Below are 24,388 nucleotides of genomic sequence, written 5' to 3'. Positions count from 1 at the left end.
ATCAATTAAATAAAACCTTAATATAACATTCATATTGAAGTTAATTTAATAAAAATTACACAGTTATTTTGAAAAACACACAGAAATATATAAAATTAAAAAAACTACTCAAAAGCCACTCTTGGACATAAGAATCATTAGTATAATGGCTACCACACTCCAGGATTTCCTATATGTTAGTTAGAAAGCAAGGTAAATAAAAGACCTTCCCCAAATTTTCTTTCCAAAAGAAATAATTCAATTTAACTTTGTTTAAAGTTAACAGATACAGAAACTAAAGAAAGTACTAAACGTTGAATGTTTCTTCATTAATAGAAACTTCTCATTATTTTATGTGTATGGGTATTTTGCCTACATGTATGTATCATATCATATGTGTGCCTGGTGGTCGAGGGGGTCAGTAGAGGGCATTGGATCCCTTGAAACTGGATTATAGATGGTTATGAGCCTCCCTGTGGACACTGGTAACCAAACTTAAGTCTTCTACAAGAGAAACAAGTGCTCTTAACTGCTTAACTATCTCTCTACAGGCCCCTAGACATTTCTCTAGATTTACTTTAAAACAAGCACATGTTTAGTGTAAGTGGAGATGAGGAGCAGGTGGCTGTAACAGAAGAGCAAGGGTGGACATGGTCATTCACCTCCATAATTATCTTGATTCATTAATGTTAATGACTTTCACTAAAAAGGCTTTAAAATTAATATTTTCTTTGTATTTTATGAAAGGTGAGGATATTAACCCATTTACGTTCCTTTCTATGTTCTTTCCTCAATAGCTGATTTTAAAATTAATTATATTAATATAATTTATATTCCCAAATGAAATACAACTTCCCAGCAATATTGATCACAGACCCACAGTAATTACGACAGTTTATAAATAGGTACAACAGTAAAAGGACATGGCTAAGTTTTACACAAACATTTTATATGATTGCTTCTCCCCTCTCTGTGAATGCACGCATGTATGTGCTTACACACTGATGTCCTCACTACTTCTTCAACTACTTCTCAATCTAATTTTTTTGACAAATTCCTTCATTGAACCTGGAGCTCACATTTCAGCTACACTTGACTGGCCAGCAAACCCCTAGGATATGCCTGTCTCCAAAATCCCAGCGCTGTGGCTACAGACATGTGGCATTATGCCATGACAATATTATGGCTGTTAACAGAGTCCTGGGGATCCAAATTCATATCCAAGCACTTTACCCATTGAGCTAACTCTCCAATCTTTGTTGGAAAAAAGAGAAAGCCAGGGGGCAAAAAGAAATACCTTCCTATAGTTGAATCTGAAAGAGGAAGTAAAAGCAGAGGCTGGAGAGATTTAATACAAAGTAATTGTCATCATTTTGCTCTTAGCAAGTCCTATTTAGCTTCAATTCTGGGCACAAATTCATACTGGGTAGGAAGGAACATCATATCCTAGCTGAAACTGAGCTTGTTTCAAAACACTTGTGATATATGATGGAGTTGGGGGAAAACCTGGTGAGCTCAGAGCAAGGGAACAGTCAGGCTCTTCCTTCTTTAATAGTTACATGGCATGAGACCCTACCATCATAGTAAGAGATGCTTGCTTACTGGGAGAACTTTTGGAAACAGCAGTGCTTTTTGAGGGGTGTTGGGCCTAAGGAAGTGAATGAGAACAAAGGGATCAATAGATAGGCATAAATACTGTGCATAACTGCCAGATATGTTAAATGAATTTTGCTTCCGTTATCTCAATTTCAGTATAGTAATGGTACCAACATACAGACAAATAAACAGAAGTCCAAAAGTGATAATTTTATTGATATATGAGCTCCAAAATTTAAGTTTAAAGTACTTTAAAAAACCATATATATAATTCTAAATGGAAAGCAAATACTGTAGTTGTTAATAGTTCTTATTATCTATGTGTGTATGTGCATGTGGTGGGAATGCAGGTGGCTGTGAGTTGCCTGACATGGGCCCTGGGAAACAAACTTGGGTGCAACAGCAGTGCCCACTCTTAACTGCTAAGCTGTTTCTCCGGCACCCTCTTCTAGCACCCTCTTCAATGTTTCTGTAAAGATATTTATGTTGGGCATACTGCTATATTTTACTAATGAATGCTTGGATTTTATTTTTTTTTAACTTTTGGTGAATTCTCTAGAATTTACTTATTTTTCTCCTCTCTCTCCCCCCCCTCATTTTCTGAGACAGGGTTTCTCTGCATAGCCTTGGCTGTCCTGGAAGCTGCTCCGTAGACCAGGCTGTTCTCAAACTCAGAGATCTGCCTGCTTCCTGTGTGTTGGTTAAGTGCCTGCCCCACCATGCCCAACCACGCCCAATCAAGCTCAGCTTCTCAATATTTCATGAGTGTAAAAGTATTGACTTATGTAGCTTTCACATCTTGGAATATACAGAGATAGACAAAACATGGTGGCATTTAGCTGAAATAGCTGTATCTAGAAAGATTTAGCAGTAAAGGAAGAAAGCAAGCACATTCTAAGTGGAAAGAACAAAAGAATACATAATCCCAAAAGGAAATCATTTGTGGGAAATGGAAAGCAAAGGGTGCAATCTGATTGACAACATTATTTTATCAAATAGCTGGACATTTTTTTATGTGAATTAGTATGGTCACATTTTCGAACCAGAGTTCCCAGAGGTTTTTGATTTTAGAGAAAGAATTCAAAGACAGAAGAGACCCAATAACAGGTTTGTTAGAGCAAAACACAAGTGTACTCTCAAGACACAAAGGGCAGGCTCAAGAGTCAGTGTCTGTCCTGATGTTTTTCTTAGCCTGGGTTTTTCTTAGGATGTTGTCCATGAATCTTAGATCGTTCTATACATCTAGAAGGGGCTGCTTTAGTTTGAATGGCACCACAGTGAATGTCATACCACATGGTTAGGTGCATGGTACTGAAGTCACAGGCTAGAGTATACGTCTAAAAGCCAATCTCTACACATTGTTTTTGGCCAGTTATTTAATAACTCCCTACTTATCTTCCATATCAGTTATAGATTACAAAAGAATCCAATGGTCAGGCTGGAATCCAATGGTCCTGAGCAAAAGATCATTCAAAAGTATTAAAGCAACACATTTTTAGGGCTGACAAAGATCTCAGCAATCTAATGTCTTCATTTTATATGTGTGACCTCAGCAGTCCAGAGTAGTACAACTTGAATAACTTGTGTCATTAAGTCTGCATTTCAGAACTCGAGGTTCGCACTTGCTACAATCTACTGCTACATGGCATAAAGCAGTTTTCAACCCAGAAGATATCTTGCCCAACTATGCCTTCAGGCTAATTCAGGTGAAAGGATCATTAAGAGGGATTACACAACACTATACACAAAGAACTCTAAGTGAAAGATAACACCAAGGAGAGCATTGAGAGGAGGCTAGGTTAGGCTGGGAAGAAAATCTAAGGTCTGACTGGGGGAACTGAGAAGTCATATGACTTAGAATCTTGTTATAAAAAGAAAACAAAAAGAAGACAACTAAAACTTTCCTTTAGGGGTGACAGCATACCAAAGCAGCAGCAGAAAGCCAGAGTGGACAGAAGAGGACAGATGGGAACTAAGCTAGATCTGGGGGGACATAAGTTCTTGATTCCAAGTTTTTGAGACCGTATGCCTGGGCAGTGATGGTGTAGAAACAAGACCAGGAGGAGACACTGTAGATGGAGTTAATTTTGGGACATCTTGAGGTTGATGTGACAGTGGAGTATCCACATACACTCCTCCTCTACAGACTGGCAATACTGGATTAAATACTTGATTAAGAGGTCAGAACCACAGATTATAGATTAGCTGTACTTGAAGAATCAAAGTCATTAGTCGGTCATAAGGGAAAAGGAAAGTTGTTCAGCTTAGTGTAATGGTTTTGTAGTAACTGTTGGAAAAGCAAGAGTTAATATAGAAGGTGTACATGCAAGAATCAGGGAAATGCTTCTACTCACCCACCCACTCATTCATTTTATGAAGCAAGGTCTTGCTGTGTTAAGTAAATTGGCCTTGAACTCCTGGGTTAAATGGTTCTTCTGGCTTAGCACTCTGAGCTTCAGAGAGTAGCTGGAACTACAAGTGTGTGCCACTGTGCACAGACTTTTACAGCAAAATTCTTTGAGCCAGTATAGTGGTGCAGACCTATAATCCCAATACTTGGGAGGTAAGACAGGGATCAGGAATTTAAAAATGCCTGTAAAAGTCACCGAGATTTGTTACGTCTAATTCTTCTTTCCTTTTAAAAAGACATGATATACATGTCTGAAGAGACCAGAAGAGGGCATCACCTCCTACAGGAAGTTGTGAGGTATCTGGCATGGGTGCTGGAATAGAACCCAAGTCCTCTGGAAGAGCAGCACATGTTCTTAACTACTCAGCTGTCTTGGCAGCCCCTTTCCTTTCTCTCCTAAACCCACTCAACTAATATTTAACTCCTATCAGTGTGGTGAAACTGGCCTTGCCAAGGTTTCTAAGGATATTTACATGCTAAAATCTATGGTCAGTTCTTGGCATTTTGGTGCTGGGGACTAAACCCAGGTCCTTATATATACTAGGTAGGCAGGTACTTTATCACAGAGTAAAATCTTTAGTTCCAGCTTCATTATTCAATAAGCATTCAATAAAAAGTTACCTTTACTTATATGTGTTTGTGTGAGTGCACCTATGTGCATATTTGCCATCGCATGTGTATGGAGGCCAGAGGACAACTTGCAGCAGTTTATTCTTTCCTTCCATCCTATAGGCCATTCTGGACACTGATGATAAAGCTTGGTAGCAGGTGCATTTACCCACCAAGTTATCTTCAATAATCTTTAAGGTTATTACTACTACCTAGACACAGTCTCATTATGTAGCTCTGGCTGATCAGGAACTTGATACATAGACCAGACTGGCCTTGAATTCACAAAGATGCATCTGCCTCTGCTTCCCAAGTACCGGGATGAAAACCGCACCACCATACACTGCAGTTATTTTTTATTATTTATTTTTAATTAGATGTGTGCACCACAAGTCAACCTATGGTTTTACTACTCTTCAGGTGCTGTCCAACTTGTTTTTGAGACAGGGTCTAATTGGGACTTGGCTCATCCTGAAGGTTAGGCTGATGGATCAGTGAGCTCCGTGGATGTGTCTGTTTCAGCTTTTCGTGTTACAGGCATGTGCCTAGTACTGCCCTTTACTGTGTTGGAGAATGAACTCAGGTTATCTGACAAGTACTTTGCTGACTACCACCATGGTGGAGAGCACAGCACCATACATGGTCTGGAAAGGTAGCTGAGAGCTACATCCTGATCCATAGGCAAAGAAAAAGAGAAAAGCACTGGGCCAGGTGTGGACTTTTGAAAACCTCAAAGCTCATCCCCAGTGGCACACTTCCTCCAACAAGGCTAGAGGCCCTAATCCTAATCTTATCAAGTAGTCACCTTATTTGGTGACTAAGCATTTAAATATATCAGCCTACAGGGACATTCTTATTCAAACTACCACACTTAGCAATTTTCTCAGGCTAATGAATTTATTTATTTAATTTATTTAAATATTTCAGCCTACAGGGCCATTCTTATTCAAACTATGACACTTAGCAGTTTTCTCAGGCTAATTAGTTAGTTAATTAATTTTAAGACAAGGTTTCAGAGAAGCCAAGGCTGACCTCAAATTCCCTGTGTAACTGATCCCATTGCCACTTCATCTGTTGGGATAATAATAGGCTTATACCACCATGAATGGTAGACTTCATTCTTTTTGTGTGTATATATGTAAGACATTCTTGTGTGTGTGTGTGTGTGTGTGTGCGAGCGCGCGCGCGCATGCACTTGTGCATGCATATGAGTCTGTGCTGGCTCATATTTATTTGTGCTCCAAGTGTTTTGCCTACTACTTTATTTTTTTGGACAGGGTCTTTTGTTGACCTGAGCTCACTGATGCAGCTAGCTTGGCTGACCAGCAAGGCCCAGGGATCCTCCTACATCTGGCTCTAAGGCACTGGGATCACATGCAGGTACTGGTTGGTGTACTGCACCTGGCTTTTTTCTGTGGCTGCTGAGTAGACTCAGGTCCTCATGTTTTCACCATGGCACTTGGCCAACCAAACCCATTCCCAATGCCTCTCCTGTTTTGTGCTGAAGGCCAGGATTAACTCATGTAGGATAAGGAGCTTTGTATCACTACCTGTAGTCCCAGTCTCCTTTTAATCTGTCAGTGTTTGTGCACATTTAAGAAAACTGTCTACCAGCATAACACTGTATATTCAAGTGGGAAAAAAACACGGTAATGATGCCTGCCACTAAGGCATTTGTTGAATTAAAAATGTAATCAATACAATTTTGTGAACAAGTAAAAATTATGCTAAAACTAATCTCGAAGAGAAGTTATATTCCCATTTACTGGTCCAACTTTATGTATGCCTGAAAGGAATTATGAAAATCCATGATTGAAATTCTCATGAAATTTGGAGAGAAATATAACATTGCAAATGAAAAGAAAAACCCTTTTCTTTAAACTAACTGTCCATCAAACAAAGAATGCTAACCTTCTCTTGTACCGTCGGCTGCAGGTGCTGAATTTTTCCAGATCCCTGTAGAGATTGCCAAATGTTGCAAAACTCATCATCACCTTTTGTAGGTACCTAGTAAATAAACAAAAACTTATATGAAATAATATTAGAAATGAAACTGCTTACTAAATATTAAATGATTAAACCGAATACTTAACTGTCACTATTTAAACCTCTCAGTTGCCCTTCTCTAGAGCTGAATGTACTAATTCCAAAAGCACTGCACTGGAATCGAACTAGTTTTCACATACGTGGTTCTAAATGATTTTATCAAAAAGTATTTAAATCTAAGCAAATAAAGATGGTATTTACAGGTGGCAGTAGAAAGGTCATGAGTTTGAGGTCCCCTTCAGCTATGTAACAAGTCTGAAGCCAACCTGGGCTATGTGAGACCCTGTCTCAACCCCCCTTTCAAATAATGATAAAAAAATACTGTCAACAAGAGATTTATGCTTTTCTAATGTGGTTACCTATTCATTCAAACTCAGACCTGAAGACTTTATTTGAAAATCTTCACCTTTGCTGATCTGGTGGCACACACCTAGCACCCCAGTATTTGGGAGGTGGTGGCAAGAACAAGAGCTCCAGTCAGGCTGAGCTACCAAGTGAGAACATGTCTAAAAACAAAAATATCTAACTTATACCAGGATTAATATAGCACATTTAAAAACTAGCTGCTGTGGATAAATGTTTCATGCAGATTAAGATGAGAAAAAAGCATGCACCAGAACTTAACACTGGGCCAGTAGGCAGTGCTTGCCTTAGAACCTAGTACTTAGCCAACAGAAGCAGAGATAGGCAGAGCTCTGTAAATCCAGCCTGGTCTAGCCTACATAATAGGTCCTAGGCTGTATAGTGAGACCCTGTTCAAAACAAATAAACCCACAGATGAAGAAAAACTTAATTGTGGTTACTTGTGCAACTGGAGTGAAGTTTGTTTATGTTTGTTAACAATTATCATTTTGCAATAATAAATAATCCATGATATATGTTAAAAATATGACTAAGCCTAAGACTTTGAACAAAGGAATTAAAACTGTCTCACAGGTAATAACCCTATGCTCAGGAAGATGAAAAACATAATCATGACATGCATGGCAGGAATTTGAAACTTGCTTCTTGCTATGTCTGTGCAGGAGGGCCTCAGTTTCATGAAGTGGAGGATGACTTCAAACCCCTCGTCCTTCTGCCTCCAATCTCCAAATACTAGGATTATAGTTTTGTGCCACTACATCCTATCATGAAACTTTTTTTTGGAAACATGACATAATCTTCTTCCCATTATGATTAAATTAATTGTCACTCATAAGATATAGTACATTTAGATAATATAAGAAATTTAAGTGCTGTTCTAGTCAGTTTTGTGTCAATATGATATAAGATGGAGTCATTTGGAAAGAGGGACTGACAATCAATTGAGAAAATGCCTGGAGGCAAGTCTGTAGTGCATTTTCCTTACTGATGATAGGTGTGGGAGGGCCCAGCTCACATGGAAAGCATCACCCTGGGGCTGGGGGTCCAAGGTGCTATAAGAAAGCAAACTAAGCAATCCACTAAGCAACAGTCCTCCAACTCCAGGTTCCAGCCCTGACTTCCCTTCATGATGGACCGAGATGTGAAACTATAAGGTGAAACAGTTCCTTTTCTCCCAAAGCTGATTTTACTCATGGTGCTTTATCACAGCAATAGAAACCCTATCTAAAACTAGTACTGATTAGATAACAGAAATAGTAAGAAGAAAATAAGAATATTCTTGAGCTTGTTATTTAAACAAATGTATTTCTTCTTTGCTATAACTTTATAACATAGGTAGAAAACTACCAAAAGTACCTTACGTTTATCTTTCTGATATAGGACATCAGTACGTAGCTGACCAGGAGTATCTCATACATGGTCCAGGATAGCATCCTACTTCATCTTTTTAAGTACAGGGATTAAAGATGTGTGTATCTAGCTGGGTGGTGGCGGCACACACCTTTAATCCCAGAACTCCTGAAGGAGAGGTAGCTGGATCCAGGACAGTCTGGTTTATATAGTAAGTTACAGGATAGTCAGGGCTACAGAGATAAACACTGTCTGGGAAAACACAAGCTAAACCAAAATAAAAGGTGTGTGTCATTACATCAGGATCTGCACCATTTTTATTTTTACTTTTTAAAATAAAAAAAAAAAAAAAAAAGGAAACAGTCAAATTAAGTTTCCACTTAGGATTTCTTTATGAGGAACTTACTTGAGTAGGAATAAAAAGCGACTGAGGAGAGTGGTTGAGGCCTCCCAAGTGCCCAGAGGAAACGGATGAGTTTGCACTACAGTGACTCACAGCTGGCTGTGGTTTCACAATGGCTGTCAATTTCTGATTTCCAGTTTCACACCGACTCCCATGAGAAAGGTTCACCAAGGCACTTGTTGGCAGTCGGTATCCTCTCCCAGGTGAGCACCTACAATGAAGACATTATTTCAGTGGCAGGTCTGGCTGTGCATACTTACAACGTTGGCAATTGGGAGGCAGGAGTTCTAGGCCACACTGTGCTACAGAGTACAACCTTGCCACAAAAAATGTGGGAATGACAAAACAAAGCAAGACAAAATGTTGGAAATCCAGGGTTATATCCCTGAACTTAAGAAAAGGGGGTAAAATCCTTTTTCAACTCTAATACTTTTTTCTTTTTCAAAAATACCATGTTCTTGTATTGAGGACACTGAAAAAGTAGAGTTCTCTTATGAGTTCCAGTTTGCCACAAAACATGTATTTTCATGAGAACTATATTATAAAAGTGAATATACATGCAAGTAATCTTTCACACAGCTTTCTATCAGATGCCCTTAACTAGGAGTAGGAGAAAAAGATGTCATGAAGACAAACTGACAAAAAAACCAAGCCAGGCCTGGTAATGCATGCCTGTAATCACAGTATTGGAGAGGCTGAGGCAGTAATATCAGATGCCCAAAGCCAGCCTTGGCTACATTTCAAATCTGAAACTAGTCTGTCTAGATGAAACCCTTTGTCAAAGAAATTAAAACAATGAAAAAGAAAACAAAACCTAAAGCATACAACATACTAGTGTATTTTGACAACGTGGTGGCACATCCCTGAACTTGGAATGTAGAGGAAGGAAGACCTTGGATTTGAGGCCAGCTTTGATTAAGACCTTGTCTCAAAATAAACACACATAAAAGAAAAAATATACACCAAGGCTAAACAAGAGTAATTTAAAATTATAATTACCCAAAACACAGAAGCAAAGGAAATTAAGTTCATGTCAGTTTTGTAGTTGAATTAGGAAGAAAAGCTGGAAAATGATTCTGTTTCTTCCTCCTAATAGTCTAGTAATCTCCATATTACAGAGTATGAGTGAAAGAGCTCATCCTTGCTAATATTTTCTGCAACTTTAATCTGTGCTAGAGCTTCCTCAAAATGGTAGCATATTTCATATGTGTTAAAATGAGAGCAACTCAACTCTGCCGAGTTGCCACCTTCCAGCTGTTGCTTCTGTCCTTCAGAGTCAAGTTTCCTGTCTCCACTACTGACTACCACTCAGTCCTCAGGCTAATACCATCTCACTGAGCACCTATGACTCCAATACATTACATAAGGACTTATAAGCCTTTGAACTCAGTCAGCTCTAGTCCTGAAGTCCTTTGTCGCATGTTCTAGCCGATGTTCCTTTATTCCTCTCTGCCCAGTTAACCACTGTCCATGCACTTCAATAGTTACCATTAGAGTCAGTTGCTGAATCTCCCTGACTAAAGTGAAAAATCAAGAGTAGACAGGTACTCACAGTTTTAACACTGTAGCAACTACGATGTCAAACTGGGCACACATATCTACACGTAAGAGAAAATCAGAGGGAGGCTGCATGGACATTCATGAAGGACAATTATTATTTAGAAATACAAACCTTATTGTTAAGCCTCCTGGAAATTCCTCATCAAATAATACTTCAAATAGTACATCAGCTTCTCTACTAGCTGTTAAAGATGAAGAAAGATGTCAGACTGAAAATCCATACAATGAGAAACCAGCAGTAAGTTTTTAAGAATGCTCGGAAGCATTTGGTTTATTTTACAAGTTTACAAAAATTGTTGAAATCTGAAGAAAAACGTAACAGCACACTGACCATCATCCAAGGGAAGAAACAACACAAATGCCTTAGAAGACCACAATGTTCTTATTTCTAAAAAGCAACCATAACCTTTACCTCGGCAGTCCGGTTTCCTACATACTCCTTTACATTTTTACTAGCTATGACATATCTGAAATAATGTATATAGTGTTTTACAAGTTCTAAAGCATTATCCATCACTATCTACCTATCATCGGGGATATACCCTTTTAACACACTTGTGCTTGTTTCAAAATGATGAGACTCAGTCCTGTTTTCTATGTCTCAGTATTTCTCATATTCTATCCATGAATTTACCATCTATTTTTCTTTTGCTACAAACACTAGTTTATAATTGTAACAATTATAAAAATGCTATTATATCATGTAAATGTCTCTTCTATGTAGGCTAATCCTTTTCTAGAAATGAAATTAATTATTAGGGGTTAAGCAATATATTAAAAAAAAATTTTTTTTTTTGAGAAAGGGTTTCTTTGTATAGTCTTGGCCGTCCTGGAACTCGCTCTGTAGATCAGGCTGACCTTGAACTCACAGAGATCTGCTTGCCTGTGCCACCTGAGTGCTGGGATTAAATGCCTGTGCTACCACCTCCCAGGCTCATTTAAGAAATTTTAATATAAAATTGGCATGATAGGTTATACATATTTAAACTATATAATTTAGTAAAATTTACCATATGCAATTAGTCAAGAAGCTAGAATAAATAAGATAGTTATTCCCAAAGTCTCCCATGTCATTTTGCAATGCATATCCTTAGTAACCAGGAAACTATTAAAATATTGTCATTAAAAATTACTGCATATATCTAAAATTTAAAGTAAGATTATACATCTCATATCAGCACAATTATTTTGAGAGTCATCCATTTTGAATGTATCATTTTTCTTTTTATACTGTTCAGAAGCATTTCATCGCACATTATCCAACAGTTTATTTATTCATTTACTGGCAAACATTTGGATTTTTCTATTTGGTTATCACAGAAGGCTTAGTGTAAATTCACATCTTATTTTGTCCTGGGTTGGTATTTAGGAATGGAATGATTTTACCTTGCTGGTGTATGTTCACATTTTTAGAATTTATTAGGGGCTGGTGAGCTGACAATCCTCAGGACCAAATGGTAGAGAGAATAGTTCCTATAAATAACCCTCTGGCCTCCACGTGCACTGTGGCACCCACGTGAGCATACACACACCCACTGCATGGACATACTTATGATCTGACACACACAGAAGAAAGAAAAACTAACAAAAAAATAAAGTAATTAGTAGAAAACATGTAATCCTAGCACTTGGGAGGTTGAGGCAGAAGGATTTTGACTTTGAGGTCAGCTTGTGCTACATATTAAGTTCCAGGAAAGTCTTGGCTACATAGCAAGGGCATGCCACAAATACACTTAACAAATGAAGCCAGACATGTTAGTGCAATCCCAATACTTGGGTTGCAAACGGAGAAAGATTATGAAGCTTAGGTTAGCCTGGGTTATGAAGAAACTGTGTCAAAAAATAAAAATACCCCTCTTCAAAAAAAAAAAAAATGTTTTTTTTAAAAGGACCCACCAAACTACTTTTCAAAGCGGCTGTATCATTTTCAAATTCTTACTGACAATGTAGGAGAGTTATATTCACTCCATGGCACTGTTTACACCTGGACACTTCTTTATTTTCTTTTCTTTTATCCCTTTTTTCTCTTCTGACGTAAAGTCTGATGTAGCCCAGGCTGTCTCTGACTCTGTATGTGAGCCAGGGATGATGAGCTTCACTGCGACTAGCAAGCAATCTACCTACTAAGCTGTGTCCACAACCCTCCCATTCACTTCTGACAGTCTAGCTGGTGTTTGGCAGTGTCTTTCTTTCCTGCATATATCTCCTATGGTGAAATCTGTTTGACTATTGTGCTTATCTAATAAGAACAGTTGAGGGATGACAAGCCTGATAGCCCTAGTGGTATCCCTAGAACCACTAATAAGATAATAAGAGGTAAGAACTGACTCCCACAAGTTGTCTTCTGACCTCCACATGTAGCCATGTATAACATTCACATGGGAGCAAGCCAGTGCTTCTCCATGGCTTCTGCTCCCAGGTTCCTGCCTGACTTGAGTTCCTGTCTTGGCCTCTCTTAGTGGAGTACACCTGGGATATGTGAGCCAAATAAACCCCTTCCTCTCCACGTTGCTTTAATCATGGTGTTTCATCACAGGAACAGAATCCTCACTAAGACACCCAGGTTTAATGAATCTATGGGATGGAACTTGGGTCCTAATGCTTGTTTAGATACAGATTATTTCCCTAGCCCCACTGTAACGAATTTTAGACAGTCTCATCCTGTAGCCTGTACTGGCCTAAAATTCTCTATGTAGTAATCCTCCTGCTTTAGCTTCATAAGTGTTGTGAGTACAAGTGTAGATCACTAGGACTAGCTATAATTTAGTTGTACTCATAAAAGTCAAATAATAATTATCTAAAAACTTTTCACTATAAATAACATTGTGTTTATTCTGAGAGATTTCTAGATTACTTATAGGCTTATTCAAACCTATAAATTCCAATGCAAATTAAAGTAAACTATAAGATTAGACAAAAGTTTAAAATGCGATGAAATTTTTCTTTGAGTTCATAACAATATAAGCACACCCTCTAAGACCCTGTATAATTTTAGTGTGATTTATATAAACTATCAAGTTGTCAACAGTTCTTCATAACCTTTCCTCTTTTCAACCACTTCTGAGATGATTATGTGAGACAGGAAAATTTTCTCTGGAAAGTACAACGAAAAGTGTAAAAACAGCTAAAACAAAAGGATTCAGCCTTTTCTCTTGTTTTCTGCTTAGATGCACACAACACACAAATCTATGTTCTCCTTCACAGTATGCACACAGCTGAAGACATCCAGTACTGAAGTCTTACCTCCTTTAATCCCAATGACGGTGCCTCGAAGGCCGACTGGCACCGAGAAGTTCTCTCTCACGTTTACAACACGATCAAAGAGGCGGAACTCAGCATCCCGATCAGGAATGACCCCATGTTGCTGCTCTAAAGGCTGAACAGAAGAGAGCTGTGTGTTCTAAGGAGCATTTGAGACCTTTCACATTTTGATATCTGTTTTCAGAGCGTGGTCGTACTATGGAGCCCTGAGAGACTGCAGACTTACTCTACAGCCTCAGCTGCCCTCCACCTTGCTGTCATCTGACTCTGTCCCCTGCCTGCTGGGATTACAGGCAAGCCACCTGCAAAGTGCAAACAGCCCTTGGAGTTCTTTCATAGATACTTACTCTGTACAGCAAATGGGGCTTCACTGTCACTCGGACTTTCTTGTTGTTCTTTCTTTGCTGAGGAAGAGAAAATTCAGACAGAAAATTATAAAGCCATCACCACTTCCAACATCTTATGATTTTTATAAAGCCAAAGATTTTACTATTAAGAATACCTAAATTTTTATGCCTGCAGGAATGAAATACATACTCATAAGATGATATTGCCTAATTTCTTAAATCTTGTTACTATTATTTTTATTGTCATTAACATTTTATGTGGAGTTGCTCTCTTCTTCACATTTATGTATGGAGATCAAACTCAGATCTTTAGTGGCAATTCTTTTTACTTGCTAAGCCATCCTGCTGGCTTTTTTTTTTTGGAAATAGGATCTCACTATGTAGATCTGGTCGTCTTGGAACCTGCTGTGTAGACTTGGCTGGCCTTAAACTCACAGATACTCACCTGTTTTTGCCTCCCAAATGTTGGGATTAAAGGTACATGCCATGACCCTAAATTCTTATTCATAAGTTTTCAAAGTAAAACACGTAAGTTATATTTATTTTTAATTTATTATTATTATTGTGTGTACGCATGCGCATCATGGCCTCGACATGGAGGGTCAGCCTGAGGAGTTTCTACTCCTTTTTCCTCAATTGGGTCCTGGGGATTGGACCTCAGGTCACTGGGCTTGATGTCAAACACTTCTAATCACTGAGTCATCATCTCACTGGCCCCAGTAAACTGTTCTGAAGTATAAGACAGAACATTTCAAAGTGAGAAGTATACTGCAGATTAGTTATTTAAGTTACTCAGTGCAGTACTGAGAAGGGAGAAAATCAAACAAGTTTCTCTGCATGAGTGGGTGAGAAGACCAGTCCTCGGGTGCTGGGAAAGGACTCCTGGAGCTCCATCTCAGCCCTGCCGTACATCGTCTGCGGTGTAACTGCCCAACTGGAGAAACAAGGCTACTAAGTATAACTTAAGAAACTTACTTTTAATGCAGAAGATTATATTTTGTTTTGAACTTTATACAATTTTTTTTCTCTACAAAGAATTTTAAAGAAAAACAAACAGTTTTCTAGAGATAATGTTTCACTCTGTAACTGAGGTATCATCAAATTCATGATGATTTCCTGCCATGGCTTTGTAAGTGCTGGGATTAGAGGCTCTGTTATCATATTATACTATCAAAGATTTGTATTAGAGAAAAAGTATGAAGCATTTATATATAAAAACATTATCTAATTCAACAGACTAGAATTTATTCTGTCATTTTAAAAGAAAATATAAACAAAACAACCCACACCCAACTGCAAACCCATACACATTCGTTAGAAGTTGAGGAGGGAAGGAAAGGACAGATTTCCATGCTCAAGCTCATAAGACAGGCTAACCTAGCTAACAAAGCTATTGTTCTTAGTCTTTCAGGAAGGAGGGGAGAGAGTAGAAAGGTGAAAAGCTTGTGCTAAAAGAGTTAGACAGTGGGAGGAGTTGTTAGTGAGCCTTTCTGGGAACAACAGGTTTCTGACCAGCATTACATTGTGGTCTCAGCTGACCACGAAGGAGGTTGGGAAGCACAGCTTGGGAAATGGGGAAGTGTGCACAGGTGAAAATGTGGACTCTGTTCCAAAACAACTAGAAATAGGTTGGTATGGGATGTAAGTTGTGAGGTTCCCCGTTCCACCCCATCAGTGCCTTTGCTGCTCCCAGTCACACACGTTCCCATTTCCATGCACAGCACACTTTAGTTCTCATCACCACATGGTCTCCCTGACATACCCGGGAACCTAGATCTGACATCTACAGCTCCTGCAGTCAAGTTCACAGAGTCTTCCATAGGTCTAGTTATCTACCATGGCGACAAATTATAGTTAAAACTAACCCATTGCAATGGGCATTGGTGGCACATGCCTTTAATCCTAGCACTTGAGAGGCAGAGGCAGGCAGATCTGAGTTTGAGGCCAGTCTGGTTTATAGAGCTAGTTCTAGGACACTCAGGTCTACAGAGAAACCCTGTCTTAAAAGCCCCCCCCCAAAAAAAAACTAACTTAGTTTCTACTGATAGACAAGAAAAAAAATTACTAAATACGACAATATGTTATATATAAGTATATGTAATTTTGCTTTTAAAAATTTAAAATTAATTTAAAATAAATTAATAATTAAAAATATTTAGAAATAAATTCTTTAAAAGAATTGGACAAAAAGAAATAATAAAGGTTCCAGACCAACAATGGTTACACCTAACCAGGTGTTCCTTGGCTTGCTTGGCTTTGCCTTTAGAATGTAGGTCCTTACATCATGCTCTAGGGCCCTATCAGAACTGCAGATGTAGTACAACTTAGCCTCTCACCTGCTCAGAGTTCAGGAAACTAGGAACTGCTTGGAGGTTCTGCATGGGCCATCATCTTCTGAATATCAAACTCAACAGACCTAGCTTCTTCCTTTTCTTTTCAACAGAGTCTTGTTACGTAGCCAGGCTGACTTGGAACTTGCTAAGGAAGGGCTGGGCTTACATTTATGACAGTCCTCTGTGGCCACATCCAAGTGCTGGGGTTACAGGAGTGCACCACTGTATTTGGCTGTTCAGAACCCCTACTTACAGAGAGTCCATGGTGATTTACTTGTACCTTAAAGTTTAAGAAGCACTGCTCTTGGGTGAACACACATGTATACAAATGTTCTACCAACTAATGAGAAAACTGTCTTCCTTCCCTTCCCTTTTTCTTTTCCTTTCTCCTTTCTTTTTTCCTTTCCTCTTTCTTTCTTTCTTTCTTTCTTTCTTTCTTTCTTTCTTTCTTTCTTTCTCTCTCTCTCTCTCTCTCTCTCTCTCTCTCTCTCCCTCTCTCTCTCTCTCTTTCTTTCTTTCTTTCTTTTTGGTGGTGTAAGGGATCAAATCCAAATCAAGTAGATAAGTGTTCTATCACACATAAATAAGCTATAAATTCCTGTCTAATTTATATGTTGCAATGAAAATAATAAACTACAATTTTGTATATGCATTTTTGTTTGCAAAATTAAAAAAAAAAGAGTAAAATATCTTGTGCTGTGTGTATATGAGAGTGTGTGCCCACAGGCACAGAGGTTAGAGGAGGGTATAAGAAGTCCTCTTCTGTCAGACTTCCTTTTAGTCTGAGACAGGGCCTCCTTCAAGAACCTGAAACTTGCTGTTACCTTCCCAACACCCTCCACTTCCCCGCCTGCCCCCAGCACTGGGCTTACCAGCCGTGCCTGCCTGGCCTTCTATGTGAGTACATGATATCTGAACTCATACTTACAAAGCAAGCTCCTATCCTGTGAACCATCTTCCTAGCCCTGGTTTTGGTTTTTTTTGGAGACAGGATCTCACTCTGTAGCCATGGCTAGCTTGAATTCACTCATACAGACCAGGCTGACCTCAGACTACTGCAATCCTCCTACGACAGCCTCCAAGTTCTGGGAGCCACCATAGGACTGTTCATGTCCAAATGAGCTCACTGGCCTGAAAAATTTTTTAAATATTTATTTTATGTATGTATGTATATATATATGTATACATATATATTTTTTATATATGTTGCCTGCAGGTATGTAAGCACATCACATGCATGTAGTATGTGCATAGGCCAGAAAGGGGCACTGGGTCATTTGGAACTGAAATTATAATTGGTTTTGAGCCACCATGTGGGAGCTGAAAACTGAACCCAGGTCTATTATTTTTCTTCAGAGGAAAAATCATGTAGCTCTGGTTTTCATGGTGATCACCACAGTTTCTCAGCCAAACACCCCACCCCCCATTAATAATAGGTGCACACTATGAGCACATCTGTCTTTCTTCTTTCCTTCCTTCCTTTCTAGCAGCTATGTAGTATAAGCAGGACTTTCTTCTCTCTCTTTCCTTTATTCTTTCTTTCGTTCTGACACTAATACCACCACCATTAATAGGAGCTGTGTATTGTGAACAGATCTATCTTCCTTCCTTTAAAAAGAAAGAAAGAAAGACAGACATGGTCTTAGGAGGCTTAGGCTAGCCTTTGACCCATTATACAGCATAATCTTTTTTTTTTTTTTTTTTTTTTTTTTGGTTCTTTAAGACAGGATTTCATCTTATAGGCCTGACTGTTCTGGAACATACTCTTGTAGGCCAGGATGGCCTTGAACTCAAGAGATCTACCTGTCTCTGCCTCCCGAATGCTGGAACTAAATGCATGCACCATCATGCCTGACATATACAGGATAATCTTAACATCAAATTCTGCTGTCTTTTCTTCTGGAGTGCTGGGATTATAGGTGTGCACCACTGTACTTGGCTTTCTGTAGTACTGAGATAAAATCAGGGTTTTGTGTATTCTAGGAAAGTACTCTATCAACTGAGACACATTCCCAGTCCTAAAGAGACCATGTTTTATCCACAGTGATCTTACTGATGCTCTTAACTTGTTTTATTACTGATTTAATAATAAAATTAAGTCATGAAAAAATTGAAAGATTAAAAAGAGTCTTAAGTTCAATGTGGTATGAATGGCTCTTGAGCACAAGTCTTAACTGGTTTTTCTATTAATTAAAAAAATAAAAGAAAGTGTGCTATCATAGAATCATTAATAAAAAGCAAATTAAGAGAAATTAAAGTTTAAAAAAATACCAATATAACCAACCCACTTCTATTATACCATTAGTTAAAATGGATAAAATAGGCTAAGTCAACTCCAGAAGTATGTTGCACTGAAATAGTAGACATGAGAGATTAGTGTGTGAAAGCCTGCGTGTGAGTGCACTTGATGGTGTGTCGGTGTGTGCCAGTGTACCATGGAATAGATGTGGAGGTCACAGGACAACCTTTGGGAAGGCGGCTCTGTCCTCCCACCATGTGGACTCAGTGGCTGAGTTCAGGTCATCAGGCACTTGACCACCTGGACCATCTCACTCACCAGCTCTCAACTGTGTCTTTATAGACTTAATTACAACAGCAAGGAAGAGCAAATCATCACTATTCTTCTGCATGTACAAACTTTCTATTTCGACTAGAGTTACAAGAACAAAGAAATACATTTTAAATTTTATCGTTTTTGTATTCTGAAGTATATTTACACATGTTCATTTAAATTTCCTAACAGTTGCTGGAAATGCTATAGGATTATTAATCCAAATCATTAAGTACATACATTAGTTGGCTGAAACATAAAAAACTGATAACATGTTGTTCATTTTAACTTCAGCTCAATCAAGAATCATGTTTTCTCAAAGTTAGTACCTTGCACTTCTCGACTTCTTCCTCAATCTTTTCAACAATGGCTGCATCCAGGATGTGTAAGTCACAGGAGGACCGAGACAGAGTACTGACAGGATGTCCTTTCAGCCAAGTGATAATTTCTTGAACTTTCTCAGCCCTATAATAAAAACAGTGGTAACTTTTTTCACATTGATTAAAAATTTCTGAAGGTTTATATTAAGGATCTAAAACAACTTTCTGGGAACTGTGAATTCTTAGATTTAAGTAATTAAACCAAAAAATGGAATAATATAACATAAAAGGTAACATTAGCTGGACTTTCAAATGGAAAGCCTGGAGCTGAGCTACAGGGCAGTACACACAAGGCTTGCTTACCCGTTCTCTTTTTCTCCAGGCCAGATGTCATCTTCATAGAAAATGTCCTCTTGGCTGTTTTTTGCTATATAACTAAACAGTTCTGGTGCTCTAGTCAACAGAGAAATAAAATATTGTGTTAAAATATGCAATTAACCTCACATAAACTTCCTATTAGGTGATTTTGTATTCTAATGGGAACATGTGAAATATACTGAGGATTTTATAGTATTATTAAAGGATATTACTAATAAGGAATGATACTGAAAGGTTGGGTAGCCAGAATATTCCTGTAACTCTAAGAAAATTCCCATTGGCTGAGAAAGAAATAGTCTAATTATTTAAAAAATCCAATTATGACTTAGTGTTCTTTGATTAAAATGTGAGGAATTGGATGCATGCAAATGGTATTTGTAGGTTCTTTTTATTTTTCATTTTTGAGATATGGCTTCTTATGTAACCCAGGCTAATCTCAAACTGATGATCCTCCTGTTCCAGTTTCCTCAGTGCTGGGATAACAACCACATACAACAATACATAGGCTTTTAAAGTTAACTTTCTACTTTTTGTAATAAAGCTAGAACATTTCATATGCAAATTAAAAGTTTATAAATTTCTTCTGATATTCTTCAAAATTACATTTCTTTTGGAAACACAAGACTCTGTGGTACATTCAAGCAGATCAAACACATCTTTGTCCTTCTCTAATCCACTAAAATGACAATAAAGTAGAAAACTGGTCATAGACCAAAAAAGAAAAATGGGGTACGTAATGTCACATGATCTGGGAATAAACATTTTGACATTAGACATTGGCGAAATGAGATTTAGCTAAAGTGATAGACAGGAAGAAGCAGACTACTACACATCATGGCCAGTCACTAGACAGAGCAGCCACCATCATAAAAATGTCACAATACCTCTGTCCAGTGTTTCATGAACTGCACTAAAAGCAAGTTCCTTACTCCTGGTTCAGGATCTCTTTGTGGACTGCATTTGTTAATTTCCACAATTGAAAAAAAACTGGTGGGGCTGGAGAGATGGCTCAGCGGTTAAGAGCACTGACTGCTCTTCCAGAGGTCCTGAGTTCAAATTCCAGCAACCACATGGTGGCTCACAACCATCTGTAATGAGATCTGATGCCCTCTTCTGTTGTCTGAAACAGCTATAGTGTACTTATATTATAGCAAATAAATAAATCTTAAAAAGAAAAAAGAAAAAAGAAAAAAAAACTGGTAATCAAAAACGTCTGTTTTTTTGAATCTGCAAAGCCTCAGCAATTATGGACTTCAGGCATATTTAATAGCATTTACATTGAAAATGAATACAGAATGCAGTTGGGTAGTTTGTTTACTTGTCTACCATCCCTAAAAAATAGCTGCAGTTATATTGAAGACAGGTTAGCAAAGAAATACATACTCTAGCTATGGTTATCACAGAGGCAGAGAGCTTCGGAGAGAGGGATGGTACAGGAGGAAAGACTAGGTGCTGAGCATGTGTGGAGTTCACGCACAGTAGCTACTATACAGCATATGGGGCATAGTGTCCCGAGGAAGCAGACTCAGACACAGCCATGCCCAAGTGTAGAGGGGAGACTTATGAAATCAATACTTGTGGGAAGGGAAAAGAAAACAAGCAAAACTGGGCAATGGAAACAGAAAGATGTAGAGCTGTATATTGTTCTCAGTGAATTTAATGGCCAATCCTGCAAAGATCTCAGTGGGGGAGCCCTTCAGATTTGTTCTGGAATGGGACAGGGAGATTGCTTTTGCCTTTGTAGCTCCTATACCAGGCACTGTGTTGTGAAAAGAAGACAGGACTCTAGGTAAAGTTGTTCTTTTTATCCACACAATTCCAGAAGAGAGCTTGCAGGTGGAGGGCTGCTAGCAGCATTACCACTCCAGAGGAGAAGATCCTTCAACCTAAGAAAGATCTGGGGTGGGTGGGAAATAATCACAGAAGTCATGGGGCAACAAAACCCATTTTACCTGATTAATTTCCAGAATACTAGCAGTCAGTGTAGTTCCTTACATCCATCATGCAAGGAAAAGGCTAGGAGATACCTCTCTAGGAAAAGTTAGCCAGTTACAGAGAAGATATACACAGAGCGTAATGAATATTAATTAAGACACATTTTAGAAATATAATGCTTCCTGTGATAAACCCCACCCAAGTGCACTAAATTCCCAACAGGCTTTTGGCACATCCTTGTTATACAGACACCAAGAAGTACTAGAAGTGGAGACAAAAACAACCAAAACACAACCAAAAATCCTTTAACATACAAGGTGCAGTAAATCAAATACAGGAGAAAAAATAATTTGGAGAAAATTGGAGATAACAAAAAAAAAAAAAAAAAAAAAAAAAAGAAGACATTTAGTTGGCCTACAACTGCCTGTAATTCCAGCTCCAGGAGATCTGATGTCTTTTTCTGGCTTCTGCAGGTGCCCGAAAGTGTGTGTGTGTGTGTGTGTGTGTGTGTGTGTTGATATTGATATTGATGCATGACAATAATATCAGGAGGCTAAGGTAGGAAGATTACAAGTTTCAGGCAAGTCTGTACTCTTTTTGAATTTGATGCCAGCCTCAGGGGAGGAGTGCTATACCTGGAGACCTTATCCTTAAAAACAAAAAACAAAACCAAACCCAACTAACCAACTATCAAAAAACTAAGATAAAACTGAAGATGTCTCTTAGGATGAGAAAAAGAGACAAAAGGATCAACCTAGGAGCCCTACAACGAACAGAAGGAAAAGAACGTTGAGTTTTGTCCATTATTAAAGATCTATCATAAGGCAGTCTCCCAGAATTAAAGAGTTATTATCTGTTCCAGGGGATGAACAATAGAAGAGATAGAGAAAATATCTGTACCAAGGCACATATCACAGTCAGCAGAATTAACAGAGTCTAGAACATGGATCTAGGGAGATGATTAGAGGTTATGAACACTGGCTGTTCCTGTAGAAGATGAGGGTTCAGTTCCCAGCACCGGAATGGTGATTCACAGCCATCCCTAACTCTAGTTCCAGGGGAAAATATACCATCTTTGTCCCTCCATGGACATGAGGCATACTAGTAGTACACAGGCATACATGCAGACAAGGCACTCAGATTCATAACAACCAAGGCAAAGAGGTAACAATGCAAAGAATCAAGAGAACACACAGGACTCATCAGTGCCAATGAAGGGGATGAGAAAACAATGGAGTAGGGCTCTCAAAATCCTGAGTGAAATAATCCCAATCTACTCAACCTACTAGCAAGGTAATTAAGTGTGAGAGAAAGACACAAAAGTACTGGAGGTAAATGTTCAATCAACACAGAGACATAAAGATTAAAGAACAAGAGCCAGGAAAGAAAGAATTTGTATAGGGCACAGTGACAGTGTCTCTGGAAGCTCAGTCATAGAAGCAGAGGCTTTAGGACAGAGACAGAACAGAGCCCCTCATTGGTATGGCAGGCTTTATGGGCTCAGCTCATGTGTATGTGTACAGTAATCAAATAAAAGACACAGGAGTGAGATGAAAATGTGAACAGGGAATGTCAAGGCGCTGAGGTGGGAGAGGGAGCACCTTCATGGAGGCAATGGGAGGGGGAGGGGTAATGGGATTGGGGGAAAGGGGATAACATCTGAAATGTAAATACGGAGAATAGCCACTAATAAAAAAAAAAAAGAAAATGTGAACAGGGAAGAAATGTAATGATCAGGACATTGTCTAGCTGTACATATTTATCAAAAGCATGTAAACCTCATAGATTAACCAAACTTGCAATAGAAACTGTAGTTGGAGGGAATATGTTCATGTCTACAGGGAACAGGGAGAAATAAGAGCTGGAAGCTCATAGAGAACCTTTCATAGTGGGAGAACAATGGCTATGTGACACTGAAAAAGAAAAACTTTGTTTTTTGCAGTGCCACAGACCAAACCCAGAGCCTTGAAAAGGCTAATTAAGCAGAGCCAAGAAAAAGAAGTCTAAATGTGTCCTTTTAAGGAAACATGGAAATGAGTAGACAAACAAGCTAAAATTTCATAGGACAATATGTAACCGAGTCTTCCCATCACCCTTTAAAAAACCAGAATGTTGAGGTAGGGGGATGGTAGTGCATAAAGGCATTTGCCTCTTGATAATGTAAGCTTGACTGAGCCAAATTCTCGGAGCCCATGGTCTGAAAGAACTCCCTTGACAAGGCTGCCTTCTGACTTCCGCACCCACGATGAACACACCTCTCCCTCAGTATGTGTATGTGTAGTCTCTTGTGCATGCACTCAAATACACTAATACACATTTAAAATAATACTAAAAAGACACAGAGTATGACTTTGTTTGGAAATGGGGTCCTAATACAGACAACTGTTAGAGGGCTCTGATCTAGTATGACTGGGACCACTCTAAAGGAAGAATGAATGTAGACAAAGGTGAAAGCTTATATATGAAGACAGGGTTGGAATGATCAATCTGAGGGGACTATAATCTTGTTGACAGCTTGATTCTGGTTACTAGAACGGTGAGACAATTAAGTCACCTTGGCAAAAACATTGAGCTGGAGGTACTTTATTATGAGACCCTTATGAAACCAATACAGGGATCCTCAACGAAGAGGATAGAAACCTACAGTAGACAGGACATCAAGTTATAAATCATAAGTGGATATATTAACTATATATCTAGGTATACTTTTAGGTATCTCAGTTAATACTAATAAAAAATGGTAATACATTTCCTAATTATTATTACTGCATTTTCTCCCCCTTGAGAAAAAATGGCCTCCAATTCCCAATCTTTAGGTGTATGCTACCATGTCTAGATAATGATATATATTTTACTCAAGGACATAATGTCTCTTTCAAACAAGTATGAGGCAGGCAGATGAGCAATGCATGCCCGGGCTGAGGTTGGGAGAGGCTGGCTGGGCACT

At 38.6% G+C, this 24,388-nt stretch overlaps 1 protein-coding gene across 1 annotated transcript in view; it reads right to left on the bottom strand.

The window, feature by feature from the left end:
* XRN1 (5'-3' exoribonuclease 1) overlaps positions 1-24,388 on the bottom strand; it is a gene marked incomplete at its 5' end in the record, with an annotated part of 97,112 nt that overhangs the window by 22,810 nt on the left and 49,914 nt on the right. Inside the window, 7 exons of the mRNA XM_080934935.1 lie at positions 6,506-6,601; positions 8,760-8,967; positions 10,429-10,498; positions 13,560-13,692; positions 13,925-13,981; positions 19,138-19,273; positions 19,492-19,581. Of these exons, the coding sequence (XP_080791061.1) occupies positions 6,506-6,601; positions 8,760-8,967; positions 10,429-10,498; positions 13,560-13,692; positions 13,925-13,981; positions 19,138-19,273; positions 19,492-19,581 (790 nt within the window). The remainder of the gene's footprint in view (positions 1-6,505; positions 6,602-8,759; positions 8,968-10,428; positions 10,499-13,559; positions 13,693-13,924; positions 13,982-19,137; positions 19,274-19,491; positions 19,582-24,388) is intronic.

The sequence above is a fragment of the Micromys minutus genome, assembly GCF_963924665.1.
Source record: "Micromys minutus genome assembly, chromosome: 21".
NCBI lineage: Eukaryota > Metazoa > Chordata > Mammalia > Rodentia > Muridae > Micromys > Micromys minutus.
Note: the sequence above shows the minus strand (reverse complement) of the source record. Positions and strands in the feature narration are given on the sequence as shown.